We start from the raw sequence: 20,689 nt of genomic DNA on the forward strand, positions 1-20,689 counted from the left end.
GTGGTCTGGGCTCATCTATTTTATTTTGCAGGTGTTGGAAATGGTTCCCACAAATCTGTTGGATACACTGTGTCCCTTTCATTTCTACTTCTTCACTCATCTGGGGAGGGCTTAGTATCCACCACAGGCTGGGGCAGCTGTAGGATTTAACCTCCTATGGGGTCAAGATGCAGGGCCTCCTGGGTAGGGAGAGATGCTTTCTTCAATAATGACATCACTGATAAGGCAGCTCTTGCTCCTGTAAGTAATCCTTCTGAAATTAAACAACAAAAAAGGAAACCAACGTGACCACTCCCAACATTAACTAGACACACTGGCCAACGTAGTGAGGCAAGGAAGTGAAGAGACTGGAAAGGAGCATTAGGATGAGAGGCTGTGAGCATGCAGGAACCCCGTGCAAGAACAAGCGACACCCGTAAAACAGCATCCCGAGGGCCAAGCGTTAGAAGTGCTGGCCAACTGCTTCAGGCATTCTGTTGCGCTTACCTGCACACCCCTGAGTGAGGACCAGGCTGGACGGACTGCTCCCGAGGCCGCTCTGGGATGGCCAGCTCCTCTCAGGTGTTCTCATCACAAACTTTTAGGGGTGAAGGTTAGTAGGTTCCCAGGGCGTGCTATGGACCACAGGCATGAGCAGCAGGAACCCAAATATGTAAATTACAGTTTGTTACCTAGACCTGGTAACAAATTACAAGCTTGGTGGGTGATGGCAAACAGTGTTAATTCTGAGTTCCAGAAGCCCAAACTCAAGGTGAGGGTAAAGGCTTCTTTCCCAAAGAAAGCAACGAACATACAGGGAAGTCCTTGCGGAAATTTTTATTTTCTAAGTAGAGCAATAAACTAGTGAGACTGTGAGGGCGGGAAAGGCTGGGAAACCCTGAGTCTGTGTTGGGATGGGGAACCTGAAGCCTGCAGGTGTTAGTTCCCACATGAAAAAATCCACTGGTATAGAAGGGAACTTGAAGAGACTTTACTGCCGAATTCTAGAGGGACCCGAACCCAAAAATAAAATGGCCGCCTGAGCAGCAACCCAAGGCTGGTAAGGACAGGCTGCACAGGCTCAGCGGCTGCCAAGGATCCTCACACAGCAGACGCCCAGGCCTCCTCTATTCACTAGACCGTGCAGGGTTCACCGCTCTGCCACAGCGGTGTCCAGCGCTTCCTTACAGGTTTGTCTACAGTGTAGACCCACCTCAATGTGAGCAGAGCCTATGGAAAGCTCGTCTCCAGTAAAAAGCGACCATGCTTGCACTTTTTGAGCCCATCCTTGAGGTGATGCCCTGATATAAAGGTTAGGGCCTAACAGCGTCTGCACCAGCCCTGACAGGTTGTCCATGGACATCTCTTCAAGAATCAGCTTCAATGGGTTTAAATCATTGTTATTTAATTTATAACCAAAAACATCTTTTAAAAGTGGTTTTACAGATTATATGATTGCCAATAACAGAAGACTCCAATTCTTCTGGTGACCTGGAGACAAAACAGGTCTCCAGTTGGCATTCTTGTTTAGTTAGGGTGTTCTAGGACTTCAGACTCTCCATTTAGCTGAAAGGGACTTTGAAGTTCTGGTCCTCTTATTTCTACATCCCCAGTGCTGGGGTCGTAGTTATGTATTATAGTATCCACTTTCATGCAGTTCTAGGAATGAAACCCAGGACTTCATGCACATTAGGAGGACAGGCAATTTCCTAATGAGCCACTCTGCAGCCTAAACACTGCACTGAAGAGACCCGGTTAGCTGTTCATGGCTCCATATACTTGGAAGGAAGTGCACACAGTCAGTCAATGCAGGTTCTTTATTGGTTCCAATGTGTTAGGAGATGTGGTAATAAATGATACCCTTACATTCTCTTAACCAAAAATATAACAAGTATTTACACTCAGTAAAAATACAAACGCATACAGAGGCACTGTCTTTCTAAAAGACATAAGTTTAAGAGGCATCAAACACCGGGAGACAGCCTTGCTTGTGACAGTATGCCTTACAATCACTCAATTGTGCAGATAATTGTCACTGGATTAGAGCAACTGTGCAATTTTGCTTTTGTTTTTTGATAAACTCATTTCAATGTTAAAACATCAGGTTCAACTGCATTCATTCTGTACATTAATAAAAAAGAGGCCTTTTAAACAGCACAAAAGCTAAAGATGAAGTGCAACTCAAGTTTCAACTTAAAAATGTACCTGACTTGTCTCAAGGCTGACCCGGCCTTTTTTTGTGGTGTGCAATGGGATGGTGCAAGGGTACATTTAATGTCTTCCTAGACCTTCTCAATCCAAATAATCAGTTTAAAAATTTAAAGGAAATGCTTGTTTTTTTTTTGTAATTTTAAGGAAACCCTTGTGGTTACTGCTACTCTCCAAGCTTGGTAGAGATCACGGAGGTGTTCATGTCACCCTCATGAATACTCTCTAGAGGATTTTTCTCCCCAAAGATCATCCTGAAAGACACCATTTAGAAGAAATGAAGTGTGGGGCTTGCATGTAAGCTTGCTGTAGGCAGCAGCTGGGCTAATCTCTACATGGTTTGCTATGAGATTTTGCTGAAATCTATTGTTTGGCAAAAGTCCGCACTAAGGGTCTGCTGCTTCGACAGTCTTGGCAGGCGCTGGGCACGAGTCTCTTTAGTAATGTCACAAACTTCCAACAAGGACAAATGGGAACTTGGAACCAGAGCAAGCATGGGCTTTAAGGCTTGCCTTGCTCTAGTCACATGATAAAGTAAAAAAAGGCAGACATGATTTTTTTTTTCAGGGACTCATATACATCAAACTACAAAGCATTTGGTTTTCATTCTGATCAATGTGATCAGCTGGTCTGAACACCCACAGATAAAGCTTGATATAACCAAGGCAGCTACACAGAACAGGCTCAAAGCCACAGGCCTCACTCTCTGTGCAAGACATGTCACCATATTAAGGACCAAGGCAGGCGAGACTCCGTCTGGTCTGAAGACCTGTTGGATGAACAGAGGCAGTGCAAACAGCACATTTTTTTCTGGAGCAATGGATAGAAAATGGTGACAATGAGTACCCAAACTTGGATTAAAAAGGTGGATATAGCAAAAATATTTATTTTGTTTTTAACATGAAAACAATATTATGCAAATAGGTGAATATAAAATTCACAATCAGAAGACAGCACAGTTCATAGGCCAGATCAGTTAAACATGGCTGTCAAGCTGCAGCTGCCACTCAGGCTGCTTTGCACTTAAAGGGCCAGTAAGGCTCTGCCTCACTGCACTGCAGCGCACCTGGGCTCATGTCTAAGGCTTTGGGTTAATGTCTCCCCAGGGGAATTCTTCAGCCACTACTTTTCCTAAAGACACAGGCATTCTGTGGGAAGACACAGTACTATTACATTTGGAACTGTTTTGACTCTGAAACAGGAGAGAGCAACGGAAAAGTACAACCTTGAAAAGGCAGCTGGTCCCATGACTGCCTGCAGCAGTGCTGTCATGGTCAGTGCACTTTTAATGGCTTTGGCTTTTTTTTTTTTTTGGTAATTACAGAAGTTTATGAAATCTTAATTGCCTTTACATTAAAAAGCAAAAGAAAAACTTTAAATATATATATACAAAACGTTATGCTTGATTTGTAAAAATGTGAAAAGTCTACTGCATTTGAATACTTAAGAGTGCCATATCCAGGAGGTCACAAAGGGTGTAAGTTCCCTCTGTTATCCTAGCTCCTCTCTCTTATCCAAGTCTATCTCTTGGTTACGGAGTTCTGTGGAGGGCTCAAAGCTCACATCCAATGACTGCACATGTGGTTCTGTGCTGCAAGCCACTGCACAAGTCAAGGCGACCTTCACCACTGCATCCACGACACTTTAAAAAATTACTATTTTTTTTATTATTTATTTTTGGAGTGTAGGGGTGTTCTGACTGCACGTATGCCTATGTGCTACATGCATGCAGTGTTTGTGGAAGCCAGAAGAGGGTGTCAGATCCCCTGGAACTGGAGTTACAGGGAGTTGTTAGCCAGCATGTGACAGCATGTGAGAATTTTAAGCACTGAGCCACCTTCTAGCTTCTACAATATATATATTTTTACACTAGGAATCCACACTTGAGTTGTGGAATGCTAGCTTAGGGTTCCTATGGAGACAGAATTCTCTAGAAGCCATTCCCAGTGGCTCTGTAGTAATCTCACAACTGGATGCAGCATGATGTTCATTTCAGAAACAAGCACAACAAGTTCAATGTTAACTTCTCCTTCTTTGCAAATCCTGGTTCTCCCTTTATACTCCCTCTCTGCTCCCCTTTTCAGAAGCCTGCCAAGACCTCTGTGGCTGCTGCAGTCCACATGACGATGAGCAGGCTGCTCACACTTACTGCACCAGTGTTTAGTTCCCACCTGAGCGCTACAATGGTGCTACGTTTCTGTACCTGTCAGGATGTCTGCTGCTCAGACCACAGACAGCTTTATAGATTCAGACAAACAACAGCTAATGAGAGCTCTTCAATACAAACAAAACCACAATACTTCAAATAATAAATTACTTTTCAAAGATGCAAGACTCTCCTTGGTATTGGCAGACATTTTGAACGTGTCCATTAGCCCAAGCTATGGCTTAGAAATAATAATACCACTATCTTTAAAACGACTTGCGGAAAGAAAAACCTATAGTGATATACAGGGGGACAACTCTGAGCTTGAATGTGGTCCCAAGGCAGGAATGATGTGCAAAGTGTAGGCTGAGATCAGGTGCAACATCCAGTTAAGGGAAGTGCACCTGCAGGGACAGAACGAGGGGAAGCACGACTCCGGAAGCGCTCATCCTCAGAGCCCATCCGGGAGACCTCAGGGTTAGTGGCAGCAGCGAGCTGTTGGCCTTGGCTTGCAGACCCAGGAGCTCTTGTCCCTGTTCCTGACTTGCAGCGGTCTCCAACGGGCCTTCCAAAGGCTAGACTGCTGACACCTGCTCATTTTCTGAAAACAATAAAGACACAATTAGCCAGCACATCTGTCAACGCAGATCAAGCAATAGTCAACAGAGTATCTGCTACATAAAAAACTCTTCCCATCTCAACAAATCTTGGCAGACATCCCACCAAGGCCCAGGCTTCGCTGTAACACCACGGCTTCTAATCACACCGAGGGCTGATAGGAAACTGGAATTTCAAAACTGAAATTGGTTTACACTTATTTCTCCTGTGTCTCTCTCTCTCTGTGTGTGTGTGTGTGTGTATACACGTGTACAAAAGGCAACTGCACATGTGTGATGGTCAGAGGACAATTTGCAGAATTGCTTCTCTTCTTCCACCTTGCGGATTCTGGGGATCAAACTCGAGACATCAGCCTTGGCAGGAAGTTCCTTTACCTGCAGAGCCATCTTGCTGGCCTCTATTCATTTTCTTGGTGTGTGTGTATGTATGGAGGGGTACATATATGCATGCATGGGTATGTGTTCATTTGTATGGAGGCTAGAAGCTGACATATATTGGCTTGCTGGATGGATCACTCTGTATTTTACTTACTCCCTAAACCCACCTATATAGGCTCTCTTAGTGGAGCTGGAGCTTGCTGATTTGACTAGTCTACATAGTCAGCTATCCCTGGGAATCCTATATCCGCCTCCTTAGCACTGGCATTATAGCCACTATACCGCCCAGCTTTTACATGGGTTCTGGAGCTCTGAATTCTGGTCTTCATGCTTGTATGGCAAGCACTTCATCTACTGAGCCATCTTCCCAGACCATAAAGGGTTTCAATGCATTACTTTATTACTATATTCTTTAGAAGAATAAAGCATTTATTTTTAATACAGAAACTAGTTTTCAAGCTTTTGCTACAGTTACAAAGTTCATTAAAAGTCAGAGGAACTAAGCCAAGAGTGTCTTTCAGACAACTGTCTTTTGTAAAACTTTGTCAACAGTCATCAAGTACCTTCTTCTACTACTGGAACTGTTTCATTATCAAAGGTAACTATACTCCACGTGAGCTGGCATCAGAGCAGGAGGCACACAGACAGAAGCTTGACTTTTTTTGTGTGTGTGTGTATACTACAGTGTTTGTGTAGTTTGTGTGCAGGCCAGGGAATGCTTTTTGTAGTGTTGGCTCTCTCCTTTATGTGTGCTTGAGGGACACAACTCAGGCTGCCAGGCTTGCACAAGTGCTCTTGACGGCCCAAAAGTGTAATACATACATTTTTCTTTGTAGTGCTACAGAGACGGAGCCAGGGCCTCATGAGTGCCAATCATTCTACCACTCAACTATATTTCCAGATCCTACTCTTTTTTTTTGGGACAGGTTTTCTCTGTGTAGCCTTGGCTGTCCTAGACTCACTTTGTAGACCAGGCTGGCCTTGAACTCACAGGGATCCACCTGTCTCTGTCTCCCAGAGTGCTAGCATTACAGGCGTGGGCCACCATGCCCAGCTGTACCAGATCCCACTTTTTAAAAAACAAATTTAAAGAGATTAAAAAACATTACAAATCATCACAGATACCACAGAAAAGACCCCTTATGCTCCACAATCCACTTAAGAGTCCTTGAGACAGTTTGTCAACGTACCATCCGCTTCGCTATCTGCATCAGCCACATCTGCTAGTTTGGGATGGGGCGGCTGCGAGCTATGCCTGTGAGGCTGGGATCCGATCTTCGGGGGAACCCAGGCTGAGGTGTGGCTACTGGGAGGAGCTGACGGCAGTCTAGACAGGCTGTTAAACATCATCTTTGACCTTTGCACTGCCACGCTATAGTCTGGAGGTTTTAGATGCGGGTGGGGTCCTTCCTTTAGGTCCGCTAAAGAAATTCCCAGATATCCTGGAGGAGTGGGAGGTGGCTCCCTATATCTATCACCTTTCTTGGGTGAGGTGACACAGTACACTGGTATGAAAAAAATAAGCAGTGGAAATGTTAATGGAAAAACATAAGAAATGAAGGAAAGAGAACTCCACACTGAATATTACAATGGCAAAAATATAACTTAAAAACAGACAAAATGAATACATTTAAATGCAATGATAGCAAACTAAAAGTGATCTTACAAACACTAATATTTAAACCTATTGGATATTTTAAGAAAACTCCACAAACAGCTACATAAGTAGGAGAACAGGGACAGGACACTCCTCCTTAGGCACAGCCCTCATGTCCAACAGCTTAATCAAACCCTCAAGCCTGAAGGTGACCAGTTACAGACACACTTCTGTTAGCTGAAAAATATCTACTATGAATCACAGCGTTGGCACGTGTCACAGAGACCAGCCTCTGGTGTGAGGGGCAGACACATTCTCGGTTCAGGCACGCAAACCAATTAGCTTTTTTAGTTTAGACGAACTAATTCTATGTGGGCTCTTATTTTGTTTTGAGACAGGATCTCTACACAGCCCTGGCTGGCCTGGAACTCACAGAGATCCCCTGACTCCTGGTGTTGGGATTAAAGTCGTGCGCCACCATGTCTCACTGGGATCTTATTTCTGTTTTCTGGCTAAAGTGTAGATAAAGATTAAAGTTTAAACAATTTTCACATCAACAAGAAATTTGTTCATGTGGGTTTCTACTCTTCTACCAGTAAAACTTGCAAGTAATGTAATATCAGGGTCAGGATAGGCCCCTGTTTCCAACTGAGGACAGGTGGGCATGACTGAGTATGTCAGTGGGAAAGTTGTCAAGAGGAGAGAAAAATGAAGATTTGCCCAATGTCACCAAGAAGTGAAAGATTTTAAAATTAATATTCATATCTACTGTGTATTCCTAGAATCCTGGCAAAGTGTACTGAACAAATCCAAGAATTACAAAGTCAACACATTTGTCAGTCATTTCACATAACAGGAGAACAAGAATATTATGTGTAAGCATTCATGTAATTCAAGGAATAAACAACTTGAAAATTAAATATACTACAAAAGCTTACTAGACATCAATGCACAAACCATCTGACACCTGGTGATATGCACCAGACCAGGTACACAGAAATGCTTGGCGTCTCTGCCTTGTGCCTGAGAGTGAGTGCAGGGCCTTGTAAAGCTAAGACCTACATTATTGCTGAGATGGTTCAGAATCTCGGCATATGTGCCTAAAAGTAAGAGGACTTCCGGTTTCTATCATGAACACACAGAAACTGTGCTCCCAATTACTTATGATCACCAGAACAATCTTTACTACTGCACGGTCTGTAGTGACGCTGCCACGCTCAAGGCAACCACAAGGATATGAAAAATTAGTCTCATAAATAGTTCTCAATTCCATCCCTTCCTCTGCTCATGCTCCTTTTCATTTTAATGGCTTGAATATCTACTCTGGAACTTCTGAAAAGGTATCACTGTGGTTTTACCTGTCTGTTTGTGTGTTCCATGTGTATTTGACACCTAACGTGTTTTCGGTTAATGCCACTGTTAGTTCCCTTCTCATTTTATATATATAAATATAAGGACATGTATGACAGAGACAAAGCTCCTGAGAAGACATGAATTTGGGGGCAATAAATTGTGGAAGTAGAAAAAAAGTGTACAGTGAACAAAATAATAAAACCTGGTAAAGATAGCTCAATACCTGCTTTTAGGGGGAGGGAGCACAGAATCCCTCAACATCGGTGATATAAACAAACCTGCACTTACCAATCAAGCCCTTGTCTGTACTGGAAGTGACAGTTTTATAAACAGGGTCAGTGGTGTCCCTAAGCTCCAAGCCATCAGATGCCTCTGCTGGTGCACTTTCCAACACCCTCCGCTTAACTGTCCCGTAGTTTGGTTCACACGTGTCAGAGAGTGAGCTGGAGGAGGCCCAACTCTGCCTTAGCTGGCTTGCCTCTAGGCTGCTTTTGCACTGGCCACAAGTTCTTGAGAAGCCTTTAGGGCAGGTACAGGGCTCACAGTCAGTGGGCTCAACTTCAGCAATAGGGTCATCCAGATGTGTGTATCTGTAAGAGTTCAGAAAGTCCCAGCTTTTTGGGTTTGGAAGGCTTTGGAAGTTGTCATGGGAGCTGCTGGAACAGGAAGTCCAACTACCCCGACCACTGTCAGCTGCTTCTAGCACAACATGCTCATGAGACATCTCTTCACTGCTCAGAGAAGACGAGACAGCCGCACCCTTGATGAGAGATGGCTTTGGCAGGATCCACCTAGAAGTGGAGGCACACAGATGAGTAATCTGGTGGCGTTCGGTAGACTTCCCCAGCACTGTGTCTCTCCTTCACGAGACCAGGATACACCCGAATGCCGAGAGAGTAAATGCTTTCTCCAAGAAATTCTGACTGACTTTAAATAAAAATAGAAGATGAAATTTGAAATGAACGGAAATAAGTACAGCTTTGTAAACACAAAGGTCTCCTATGTGGAAATGTAGCATTTCTAAGCTGAGGAGCCATATTTTTTACAAACATTTGAGGCTGAGTACAATGGAATGTCAACAGCAACTTCCCACAGACTCCAGCATTACAGCAAGGGCCAAATGTGGCCGCGCCAGGCCAACAGTCTATTTCTTTACAGTTTGGGGCAAAGATGGCTTCTGTACTTTTAAGGTTCCATTTCTTGCATGCCTGGAGCATGCAAGCTGGTACAAATAGCTATGAACATAGCACAACACAAAGTCTGTAAGCATATAAATCAAATATGCTCATAAATACACTGTGAGGAATTTTTTTGTGATTTTTTTTTGGGGGAGGGAAAGAAGGACAGACTCAACTGTGTTGCTCTTGAATGACATCTTTTCAGAAGACACCAAAGTCTCAATGTCAAAAGGCTACACATAAGAATAAAGACTGAGGCCTGGTCCTATTTTCCTAGGTCCTGTAACGTGCTAAACTGGAAATCTGTTGTATGATACAATCTTTGTGACTAACAGCCAGGAGCCAAACCTCTAATAACAAGAGCAGGGACACAATGTATTCTTAGTGAGTGACAAGATACATGGCAGAAAGTAACTTGAATAAAAGGAATTTAGGAAACAAAAAGGGTATCTACCGGGTGGTGGCCGCACACTCCTTTAATCCTAGCACCCAGGAGGCAGAGGCAGAGGCAGACAGATTTCTGTGAGTTTGAAGTAAGCCAGGTCTACACAGAGAAATTGTCTCGAAAAACAAAACAACAAAACAAACAAAAAGAAGGGTGTCCGTGTATCTTTCAAATAGTATGTATTTCCATACTCAGTATGCACAAAGCGCGCGTGCGCAGCCTCATATTCTTATAAGGAATGCTATGTATCTGGAGCTACTGGGGGAGGAGTGAGTCAGGTTCTGGGTGCTGCGGACTGGTTCTGTTTTTGAGGCAGGAACAGACAGGGACGTTTACCCGGGAGCAAGCTGACTGTGGTCTGCCATCCCTGACGGGTGATCCGCCTTCTCCAGTGCCCCCGTGGGCTCAGAAACTGATAGGGCATGGGTAGAAGAGCGTTCATCCTGCAGAGCTGCGGACATGGAGTCAACAGAACAGTTGCTCACAATACTGGACCGAGAGGAGATTTCACTGTGGCTGGAGTCAGACAAGTCACATTTAGCTGATGGTATGAGAGTATAACCTGAATGAGAAAAGAACACCAATCAAACTTCAAAATAAGGGGGCAGGCAGGGGCAGTCATGGGAAGACCAAAAAAAAAAAAAAACCCCAAAAAACAAAAAACAAAACGGGTAGGTGGGGACAACAAAGTAGGTAGGAAATGTCAGTTTTCATGCATGATGATGTAAGGATGGCGATTTTCTCCATTCCTTTCCCTATATAGCCATCCACCTACCACCCGCACCAACCCCACAGAACTCCACACTGAAGAAAAAAAACCAACATCTAGTATCACTGCCCCAGACTCACATGCTTTCAAATATTCAACAAAAAGAGCAATGAAGACACTATAAACATGAGCAAGTACACACAGTGCAGCTTTCAACCTCCTTTAACTCTGTATCCTCTCCTGACTGACATGAAGTAGGTCATGGCCCACCCTGTGGAAGGGATAGGAATTGAAGCAGGCTCAAAGAACTGTACTTGGAAATCTTCAAAGTGCATTCACTGTCCTCAGATAGTCTATTTATTCTACTCAAGTCTTTCCCCGAGATGAGGATCACTATTTCAGTATTTTCAATCAATTAATCATTTGTGGTGATTCTAAGAACACAGTCTCAGAGCCCTATACAGGCTATGCAAATGCTCTACTAGTGAAAGCTCCAGTCCTGTTTCTATGTGCATGCACACACATGTGGTATATGTGTATGTTCATGTGGGTATGTGTGTGTAGGTAAGAAGTTGATGTAAGATGTTTTCCTTATCTACTCTCTACCTTCTATTTTTACGACACAGTCTCACACTGAATCTGTAACTCAACAGCTGGCTAGGCTAGCTGGTCAGAGCCCAGGTATCCTCTCATCTCTACCTTCCTGTCCTTTGCTAGGGCTATAAAAAGCACACTGAATTTACCTGGATATAGGGGATAGTCCCACATTGAAAGGGCTTCCTAGCCCTGTTTCAGTGCTTTTAAACAAACTTTCAGATTTGGACATGATTAACTTTGTTAAAAAGTAAACAGCTGAACAGATTAGAATGTATGATGAAAACAGCATCTACCTACTTTCCATTCTTCTACATGGTACTGCAGAGTACATGGCTATGGAGGTCTTGTCTCTTTTGGAGGGATAAAGGAGTGGGGAAAGATTCAAGATCACATCTACAGTGTGATGGCTAAACGTACATACACAGTGGTCTATTTTGATAATGGCAAATCACACTAAGGTTTTGAAATAAAAGGGGCTGGTCTTTAAGAAGCAACAATACTTTCTTGTTCATAGGGCAGAGTGAGGCTTGACAGGTCACATGACTTTTGGACCAATTCCCAGCAACACCGCTAAGGAAGAAATATAACTGACCCTTAGTAACACAAAGAAGACAGCAAGCTAAGTGCTTGGGTCTCTTTAGGCCTTACGGGTTTCAGTATATGTAAAGTTACTGAAGAAAAAATGGCTGTGGAGTAACATTTTCAACAGGTGTCATTACTCATTTCACAGAAAAATCAAGACCCAGAAATGTGTGGTTTTTCCCATGAGCTTATGGGGCCAAGAACCCAGTAAGACAAAACAAGCCAGTGTTTCTGACTTCTACCACACAGCCTTGCATTTGGGATCACTGTCAGTGACCAGGGCCCATGAAATGATTATTCAATTTTTCCGAAGGACAACGGGTATGGCAAATGAAGAATCAAACCAGTTGACCTACTTCCAAAGAGAATCACTGTACTGAATGAATAGACTCGCTTCACTATTTCAAACCAACTTTATACTTATGTTTATCACACCAGAATCTCTCAAACGTAACTGAACTAAGAATTTCCTTGGACAATTAAATTACAAAAACCATGTGACACTCATTCAAATTTATGAGATCTGGAGTGGGACATGGTAATTTCACTTAAAAGTTTCCAGATGATTCTAAACCTGCTGAGTGACTGCCCTGTGTGTGTGTGTGTGTGTGTGTGTGTGTGTGTGTGTGTGTGTGTGCGCGCGCGTGCCCCACAGCTGCAGAGAGGAGAAGCAGCTTCTGAATGGGGGCTTAACATGAAACTAAACACTGGTTCCAAAGATACTGTCTCTGATGATTTCACTCAGTTTCAGCTGCTACCAGAAGAAAATACAGCCAAGTACAGAAAACAAGTGGATAAAGTTTACTAACTCAACACAGCAGTTGGAGAACGCATGTACAGTGCAGTACAGTAAGCCAGTATTTCTTTCCTACTAGAGGCTATACAGCACTCATAAAATACTTAATAGTATTTACTACATCGTCTGCCCAACCTCTGACAGATGTCTGGATTCAAGCCACATTTACATTAATAAAATTAACACTTAAAACAAAATTAACACTAATATTAAATAGGATACTTTTCAGAGAGTCTTTCTCCTTTTATGCTTGAACCGCGTACAGAAGCAGTTTAGCGCGGTACTGTGGCCTTGGCTACTTGAGTCGCAGATGGCATTCCCTTTCTCATCTGTGATGTTGCTTCCAACATCCTTCACTTTCTCACAGCTGTCTGTAGCTTGATTGTGATCTGTGTCCTCTTTTTGGTTGATGACTAGTCTCTCCCTTGAAGGAGTTCTTTCCCTAAATCTTCTAAACGGGGATGTCACTCTTTTCCTGGTTGTATTCTCACAACTTGTCCTGTCTCTATTCTCCTCAGTGGCCTTCTTGGTCCTGTCTGTTCTTTTTGCTGTGCTCCCAGTAATCTGAAGGATTTTCTTTTGCAAGTAACCCCCACCTATTCCGGGGCAGCTCTGGCCACTGATCTTGGTGCTGGGCTCACGGGGAGGGGATGAGCAAGACCCTGAGAGGCGTAGCAGGATGCTGTGATCAGATAGGATACTGCCAACTGGAGGGAGAGATGCAAAAACCCTAACATGATCAATTAATTCTTTTCAACTAGGTACAGTTAGCTTGGTTTACATAACATTTCACTATTTAAGAACTTTATCATCTTGACATTATATAAAGAACTGAATTATAGTAACCATATTTTTAAAAATAAATCAAGAAGCTATGTAGCACTATACAGCACAAAAAGCTGTTACTACATGATAAGATAGACATATTACCTTGCTCAGAACAAGCTGACAACAAAAATGCGAAAACATGCCATATTGGTGAAAATAATAAAGACAAATATGACAAGAATATTGGTTGATCAGAATCATTTCTTAAAAGAAATAATGCTTTAGAATTTTTAGATTTTAATTAAAAAAACACCTCAGTAAAAACCAAATAGGACGCACAGAGGATACAAGGACACCTTTATAAAGCACCGTTTTGGTGCACGTGGGGCTCCTAGCTCCCAGCTGGAGGAAGACAACAGTCAAGTTTTTAGCGCACCCTTCACGGTGTGCACAGCATGTGTATGTTCGCGCGTACATGTGCACATAGGCCAGTGGAGGTCAGGACAATCTGGATGGTGCTCTCTGACTGGTCCACGTGATCTGTCTCTCTCCACCTCCCCCAGTCACAGTATTAGCATGTGTTACCATGCCCGAGATAACAGAGCTGGGGGCGGGGGGGGGGGGTAAACAGCAGGTATTCATATGTGCATAGCGGGTGCTTAACTGACTGAGTCATCTCCCCAGCTCTTGGCTTCTAGGGTTTTGTTTAAATTCTTCTTATGAAAGGATGAAATAGGTTTTCCTTATTAGTGATGAGAGCAAAACTAATTCCAAAGTTTAACAAGAACTAAGAACAGATGAATAATGTAGATTTTGGCCTGGTGTGGTAGTATACACCTTTAATCCCAGCACTTGGGAGACAGAGGCAAGTGGATCTTTGTGAGTTTTAGGCCAGCCTGGCCTACGACATAGCGAGTTCCAGGGCAACTATACAATAGAAAAACTCTGTCTTGAAAAAAACCAAAAACCAAACTAAAACAAATCAAAAACCCAGAATTAACCCCCCCACCCCCGGCAAATACTCCTGTCCATACTACTTCCCAGTCACAGTAAGCACAAACCACAGTTGGATCTAGCAGCTTCTTCCTTACAGCTATCTGTACAGTTTCCAACTCAGGCCCTGCACATTTGGACTACCTGCTCACTAAAGGCTTGGGTGTTACTTGTAGAGATCTGATGAAGGCATTCTGGAGAGTCAGCTCATATAGATAAAGTGAAAACATGTGTGCCTTACAAGAGTATAATGAGATGAAGCAGAATCAGAAACTGCTTTATGAATACATACATATATATTCCTTCTATGTCCTATTTGATTTTCACGAAGCATTCCTTAGGGTAGAAATTATTGGGAGCAAGTGAGCTATGCCACCCCAGGGTAGCAGCAGGGAAGAGACATTTGGATATACTAATCACTTACTGAATATAGAAATACCACTTCCTTTAAAGTGTACACAGACCCTAAGACAGAGGGTCTTTTTTTTTTTTTTTTGATTTTATTATTATTTTTTTTTATCAGTTACATTTTATTAACTCTGTATCCCAGCCGTGTCCCAATCCCTCATTCCCTCCCAGTCCCTCCCTCCCTCCCTCCCTCATCTCCACCGTGCCCCTTTCCACTAGTGGATAGGGGGGACCTCCTCCCCATTCATCTGATCCTGTTTTATCAGGTATCTTCAGGTAGAGGGTCTTTCTGGGCCTTATGACTAAGTCACGAATGGTAACAAAGAAGTAGCAAGGGACAGAGTGTCAAACTCAGGTGTTCTATCGTTGCACTGCAGCTGGCAGAGTCCTGAAGAGTAACAGGTTCAAGACCTTTGGCAGGGAGTGAGCTGGGGGAGCTCCTCCCTCCAACCAGGGCTGACAAACTTAATATCCCCTCTGGCCAGGCAAGGTCCTTTGCTATGGTTACTCAAGGAGGTTTTGTTTGTTTGTTGTTTCATTTACACTCAAGAAGAGGCCAGGACTAGGATGACTTTTTCTCTGTTGCAGGTTCAGAGTGTGGAGGACCAGAGTAAGAAACACATGTTCTTTAGCATGTCTAACATGTGGTCAACATCATGTGGCATCTCATAGTTCAGGTTAGCCAAGAAAATATTCACTCCAAAAACATTTGAACAATTCAATGTGCAGCATTAATTCAAAACTAGGAATAATTCAAAACTAACATTTTCACCTTTCTGCCATTTTCTTATAGTCTGAAAGCAAAATGTGCTGAAGTGCTGTTTTGTCTGAGCAGAACTAGCAGAAAGCGTTCCTTCTTACCTTTGCGAGGGGAGCTTTGAGGAGATGCAGGAGGGCTAGAATGCAGAGAGGATGCCACAGAAATTGTGTCTTCTGTGTGTTTCTTACCACTCACTTCCTCAGTTGGTCCTACGCCTTTCTGAGGTAAACTTGTACCTAAAAATAAATAATCAAATTAGTATCATTTTACAATTAAAATGTATGTAGTCTCTAAATCACTAGTAACTAGAGCCATAAGACAATGGCTAGTATAGTCAGCCAAGACATGCAAATGTAGTCAGGGACTAAGTGTCTGGAAAATGACAAACAGGCCTCATCTCTAGGTTATTTGTTCAAACTAAGCTGGCCAGTACAGACCAGATTAATGAGGCAATTTGCTTTGTGGCAGAGGGAAATCAATTGGACAGTCAAGTACAGTGCCTAACCCCTACAATTATGCCTGGTTGCCATCTTGAGAGAAAAGATATAGGTTCAAACTGTCTTCCCCTCTGAGGTGGCCCCTCCAAGTCAGAAGCAGTGTGGGGTATTGGCACTGTCACCACTTGAGGTACATCTCTGCTGTGGGTACATACATGTGGCTGTAGCCAGGACAGCCCTTTTCAAGAGCACTAAATTCATACTACAGGAAGAAAAGTAAGCAACATACAGGAAATTTGTATGATGCTCTCAAAGCATTCTTGGGAAGGTCTATCCTCCACTAGCTGGCTATTGAGCATAGGTGATTAATTCAGAAATGGCTGTAGCCCAGTGATAATATGTAGTTTTTAGGAATCACTGAGCTATGGACGACTCTCAGCACAGAGCAAGGAAGACTGTGTGAGGAGCTGGCACAGTAGCAGCAGTCTTCTAAAAAGGCACACACACCAGGCCGGCTCTTACCTCTGGACTTGCTCTACCTCTTTCTCTCCACAACTTTCTCATGTTCAACTATATTGTAATCTCCCTCCTTCTTCCCTTCTTCTTTCTCATCCCACTCCCTTTCCTGTCTCTTTTTGTCCCTCTCTCAACAGTATCATATCAGTATCACTATATAACTCAGGCTAGTCTCAAACTTGCAGCCTGGGTGAACATTAAATGTGAGATTCCCCTGGCCTCCATTACCCAAATGCTAGGATTGGAGGGGTATACACCATGGAAAACTTCAAGTCTTTAGTGGTTTCTCAGTGACAAACTGTGTTGGCACCTCTATAATCTAGACATTTATGACTTCACGTTTCATATCCTGGGAGGATGCTTAGTCTAGTGGATAAAGATCAAGGATTTTAGAGCCGACCAGCTTACAACCAACTGCTAGACTACATTATGTACTGGCACTGTGGAGATTAAGATTCTGCAGACAGTGAGGCTAAATTACCATCTCACAGGGCTATCATGAAGAATAAATAAATATATTAAGTTAACAAAGATGGACTGTGTGAAACTCAGTAAGCGTTAAATGCGAGCTTCAATTACTTGTGTGTGCTGCCGGGACTGGGCTGAGTTTTGTACACACTTGGCAAGCACTCTACTATCAAGTCAAATCCCCAACCCTAACTTTCAGCTATCACTGTTTTCTTTCTGGTTTTTTTTTTTTTTTTGAGACAAGGTTTCTCTGTGCGGCCGTGGCTATCCTGGACTCACTTTGTAGACTAGGCTGGCCTCAAACTCACAGAGATCCGCCTGCCTCTGCCTCCCTGAGTTCTGGGATTACAGGCGTGGGCCACCACACTTGGCAGTTAACACCTCTTCTTTTTTGTTTTTGTTTTATTTTTTTTCAGTTAACACCTCTTAACATGCATGTAATATGTAAGCCAAAGTGTTTGCAGCTCCTTACAGATATGAAACCAGAAGCCCCCACTGTTCCTGCTTTCGATAAAGGCTTCTCTTGTCTTCTTCTAATGCACTGTGTTAGCACACACATAATAAAGAAGTAATCTGTGTCTTTAAGAACACTAGATTGAAACCCTGGTCATTTTTTATTCAACTCTACCTCAGATCAAATCAAATTAAAATCACATAATACTTCTACCAAGCATGTAATATGTATAAATACATGGACCATGCTAATAATATAAAAAAACAAATCTAATTTAGCTTCCCATGTAAAAGTGGACATAGAGATACTATTAAAAAGCTGGGCTCAGTGGTGCATGCCTGCAGTCCTAGCACTAGGGGAGGCAGAGGCAGGTAGATCGCTATGAGTTTGAGGTCAGATTGGTCTACAAAGTATGTCCAGGACAGCCATGGCTACACAGAAAAACCCTTTCTTGAAAAACCAAACCAAACAACAAAAAACAAATAAAAGTAATTTCATTAATCTTTATATAGCTCAATGGAGGAAACGGAATTGTAGTTTACACTTATATTTTATTTTTAAAAACATTCTTTTAGATTTACTTATTATGTTTATGAATGCTTTTCCTGCATGTATGTGCACCATGTGTGTGCGCCTGGTGCCCACAGAAGTAAGAAGAGGCACTGGATCCCCAGGAACTGGAGAAATGGATGATTGTGAGCCATTATATGGGTGCAGACAACCAAAGCCAAGTCCCTCTGCAATAGCAACAAATATTTTCAACTACTGTGCCATCTCTCTAGCATTGTCACTTAAAAAAACAAAACCAACCCAAAACCAACCATAAAGATTTATTTTATTTGGTTACATGTCTGGGTATGGGTATCCACAAGAGAGTATAGATGCTCAAGGAGGCCAGAGGCATCTGATCCTCTGGAACTCATGTTACAGGCAGTTGTAAGCCACCTGATGTGTGTTCTGGGAATCTAACTTGGGTTCTCATGAAAACAGTACACTTCGTAACTGCTGAGCTATCTCTTTAGCCTTCCACATTTATTGTCTTATTATTTATTTATTATGTATACAATATTCTGTCTGTATGTACAACTTCAGACCAGAGGAGGGCACCAGATCTCATTATAGATGGTTGGGAGCCACCATGTGGTTGCTAGGAATTGAACTAAGGACCTCTGGAAGAGAGGACGGTGCTCTTAACCTCTAAGCTTTCTTTCGAGAACCCTACATTTATTTTTAATTAATATTTTTTCTTAAAAATTTTTTATGTATGAGTGATTTGCCGGCATGTGTGCCTTAATACCACATGTGTAGTGTGTCCACGGAGGCCAGGAACAGATGTTGGATCCTTTGGAACTAGAGTCTTAGACAGCTGAAAGCTGCCATGTGGGTGTGGGGAATCCAGCTCAGGCCCTCTGGAAGAGCAGCCAGTGCTCTTAACTACTGAACCATCACGCTAGTCCCATACTCTTGCGTACTTCTTATGTTCTCTTCTCTCAGTAAGGTCTTCAGAAGGGGACATTAATGAAAAAGTAGTGTATATGTGTTTTTTCAAAAACGCAATTTGATTCTCATAGCTTTTGGAGGTTTGTGTCTGCAGGAAGTATTTGGAAGGTAGAATGATTTAGCCTGATGTATTACCTAAGATTTGGTGTAGTTTATTCAAGATGTACAGTTGTATAAAATTCCTGTTGATAAAATAGATTTTATTAATATAGAAATTCCACCACCAGTATTGAAAACATGCCGTCATCAAATACCTTGATGCAAAATGAAACCATTTTTCGTTTTGTTTTGTTGAGACAGAGTTTCTCTGTGTAGCCCTGGCTGTCCTGGACTCGCTTTGTAGACCAGGCTGGACTCAAAACTCAAGATCTGCCTGTCTCTGCCACCTGGAGTGCTGGCATGTGCCACCATGACCAGCATGGAACCATTTTGACTCATGATGCAAATACCATATTCTTCTAAGCACATAGCTAATTATCTGTCATTAGCTTTGGAAATGTATTTAGGGATATAAGCACTCACTCAGCACAAGGTCTTTGGCTTGTCCTTTCTTCCTGATGGGGTGCAAGTTAACTGCTGGCACCTGAAGCACCTGGCTCACTCTATGTGGCTGATGAAGGTGGACTTTAGCTGCTTGGCCAACTGACCTCAAAGGTACAGGAGACATTTCAGATGACTTGGCTGATCTTTTTTCAGTTAAGCTCTTTGTCACTACAAGGTGAGAGAGAAGCGTCAGGAAACTGCAAAATTTTAAGGCAAGACTATTAGCATCAATAAGTAGTTGTTTACATATTAAAAAAATTGAAGACCCATTTTTATAAAAGAAATTTAAGCATAAAATATCTCTCTGCAGCTGCTATAGAATAAGCTGTTTGCTTCCTAAGTTCTTGAGTCCATTACCAATCTCCCGAGGCCAAGTTCATACTCTCTCATCAGATAGACTGAAACATTCTAACTGGAACAACTCTGGCATGCCATTCTCCAGATGACAGCAGAACACATGGAAATCTAACCTACTACCTTCCTTCTCTATATGGCCCACAGACCTCACAACTTTCCCTGCTCTCAGGAAAAAAGCTCTAGCAAGGCCTGTAGAGTCATAATGATCAACTTGCCTCCACCATTTATTTTTCCACTCTTCAAGGCCATATTCTTGAGATTTCTATCAAGTAAGCCATTGCCTTGGTTGGCTCACTTTATAGCACTTGCTTCTTGCACCTTTCAGATCTACTTTCCCATAAACTCACGGAGCCTTCTAACACTGTGCATTCTGCAATGACTATATTTGAACCCTAACTAGAGGGTACAGGAAAAAAAAAGCTGCTTTTATCACCTAAAATCAATATTGTGGTACAAAGCAAAAAAATTCCTCCTCAGCTAGTCCTTTCAGTCCTTGGTTAATTATTCAGGATGGTTTCACAAACAGGCTTCAAACACCACAATAAAGACAACACAGAGATGTTTACCTGTGCCTGCACAGATGTAAATAGGTAGCGTGTATGCTTTCACTGTGAATGCCTGAAAAGCATTTCAACTGATAACAAGTGACAGGGGACATCTAGAAAGCTAAAAAGCGGTATTTGTAGGGAATAATATGACATGGCTTATCAACTAATTGAATTCAAGATGTTACCACATTTTGGTTAGAAATACGAAACAGCCCCCCCCCCCCCCCGCCCTTGAGACAAGGTTTCTCTGTGTAGCCTTGGCTGCCCTGGACTCGTTCTGTAGACCAGGCTGACCTCAAACTCACAGAGATCTGTCTGACTCTGCCTCCGTGAGTGCTGGAATTACAGGCAT

General features: G+C 42.7%; 1 protein-coding gene across 13 annotated transcripts in view; it reads right to left on the reverse strand.

The window, feature by feature from the left end:
• Nucleotides 1-1,781: 1,781 nt before the first annotated feature.
• Nucleotides 1,782-20,689, reverse strand: part of Rapgef6 (Rap guanine nucleotide exchange factor 6) — a 177,582-nt gene continuing 158,674 nt past the window's right edge. For 9 of the 13 annotated variants that reach the window (XM_060363698.1, XM_060363697.1, XM_060363695.1 and 6 more), the window contains 6 exons: nucleotides 19,412-19,600; nucleotides 15,616-15,750; nucleotides 10,238-10,463; nucleotides 8,567-9,069; nucleotides 6,519-6,833; nucleotides 1,782-4,934 (listed from right to left, as the gene is read on the reverse strand). In XM_060363698.1, coding sequence (XP_060219681.1) covers nucleotides 4,909-4,934; nucleotides 6,519-6,833; nucleotides 8,567-9,069; nucleotides 10,238-10,463; nucleotides 15,616-15,750; nucleotides 19,412-19,600 — 1,394 coding nt within the window. In that variant the 3' untranslated portion in view covers nucleotides 1,782-4,908. The other 4 variants (XM_060363700.1, XM_060363701.1, XM_060363706.1 and 1 more) reach the window with 3 other exon arrangements.

This window comes from Meriones unguiculatus, chromosome 11 (genome assembly GCF_030254825.1).
Source record: "Meriones unguiculatus strain TT.TT164.6M chromosome 11, Bangor_MerUng_6.1, whole genome shotgun sequence".
NCBI lineage: Eukaryota > Metazoa > Chordata > Mammalia > Rodentia > Muridae > Meriones > Meriones unguiculatus.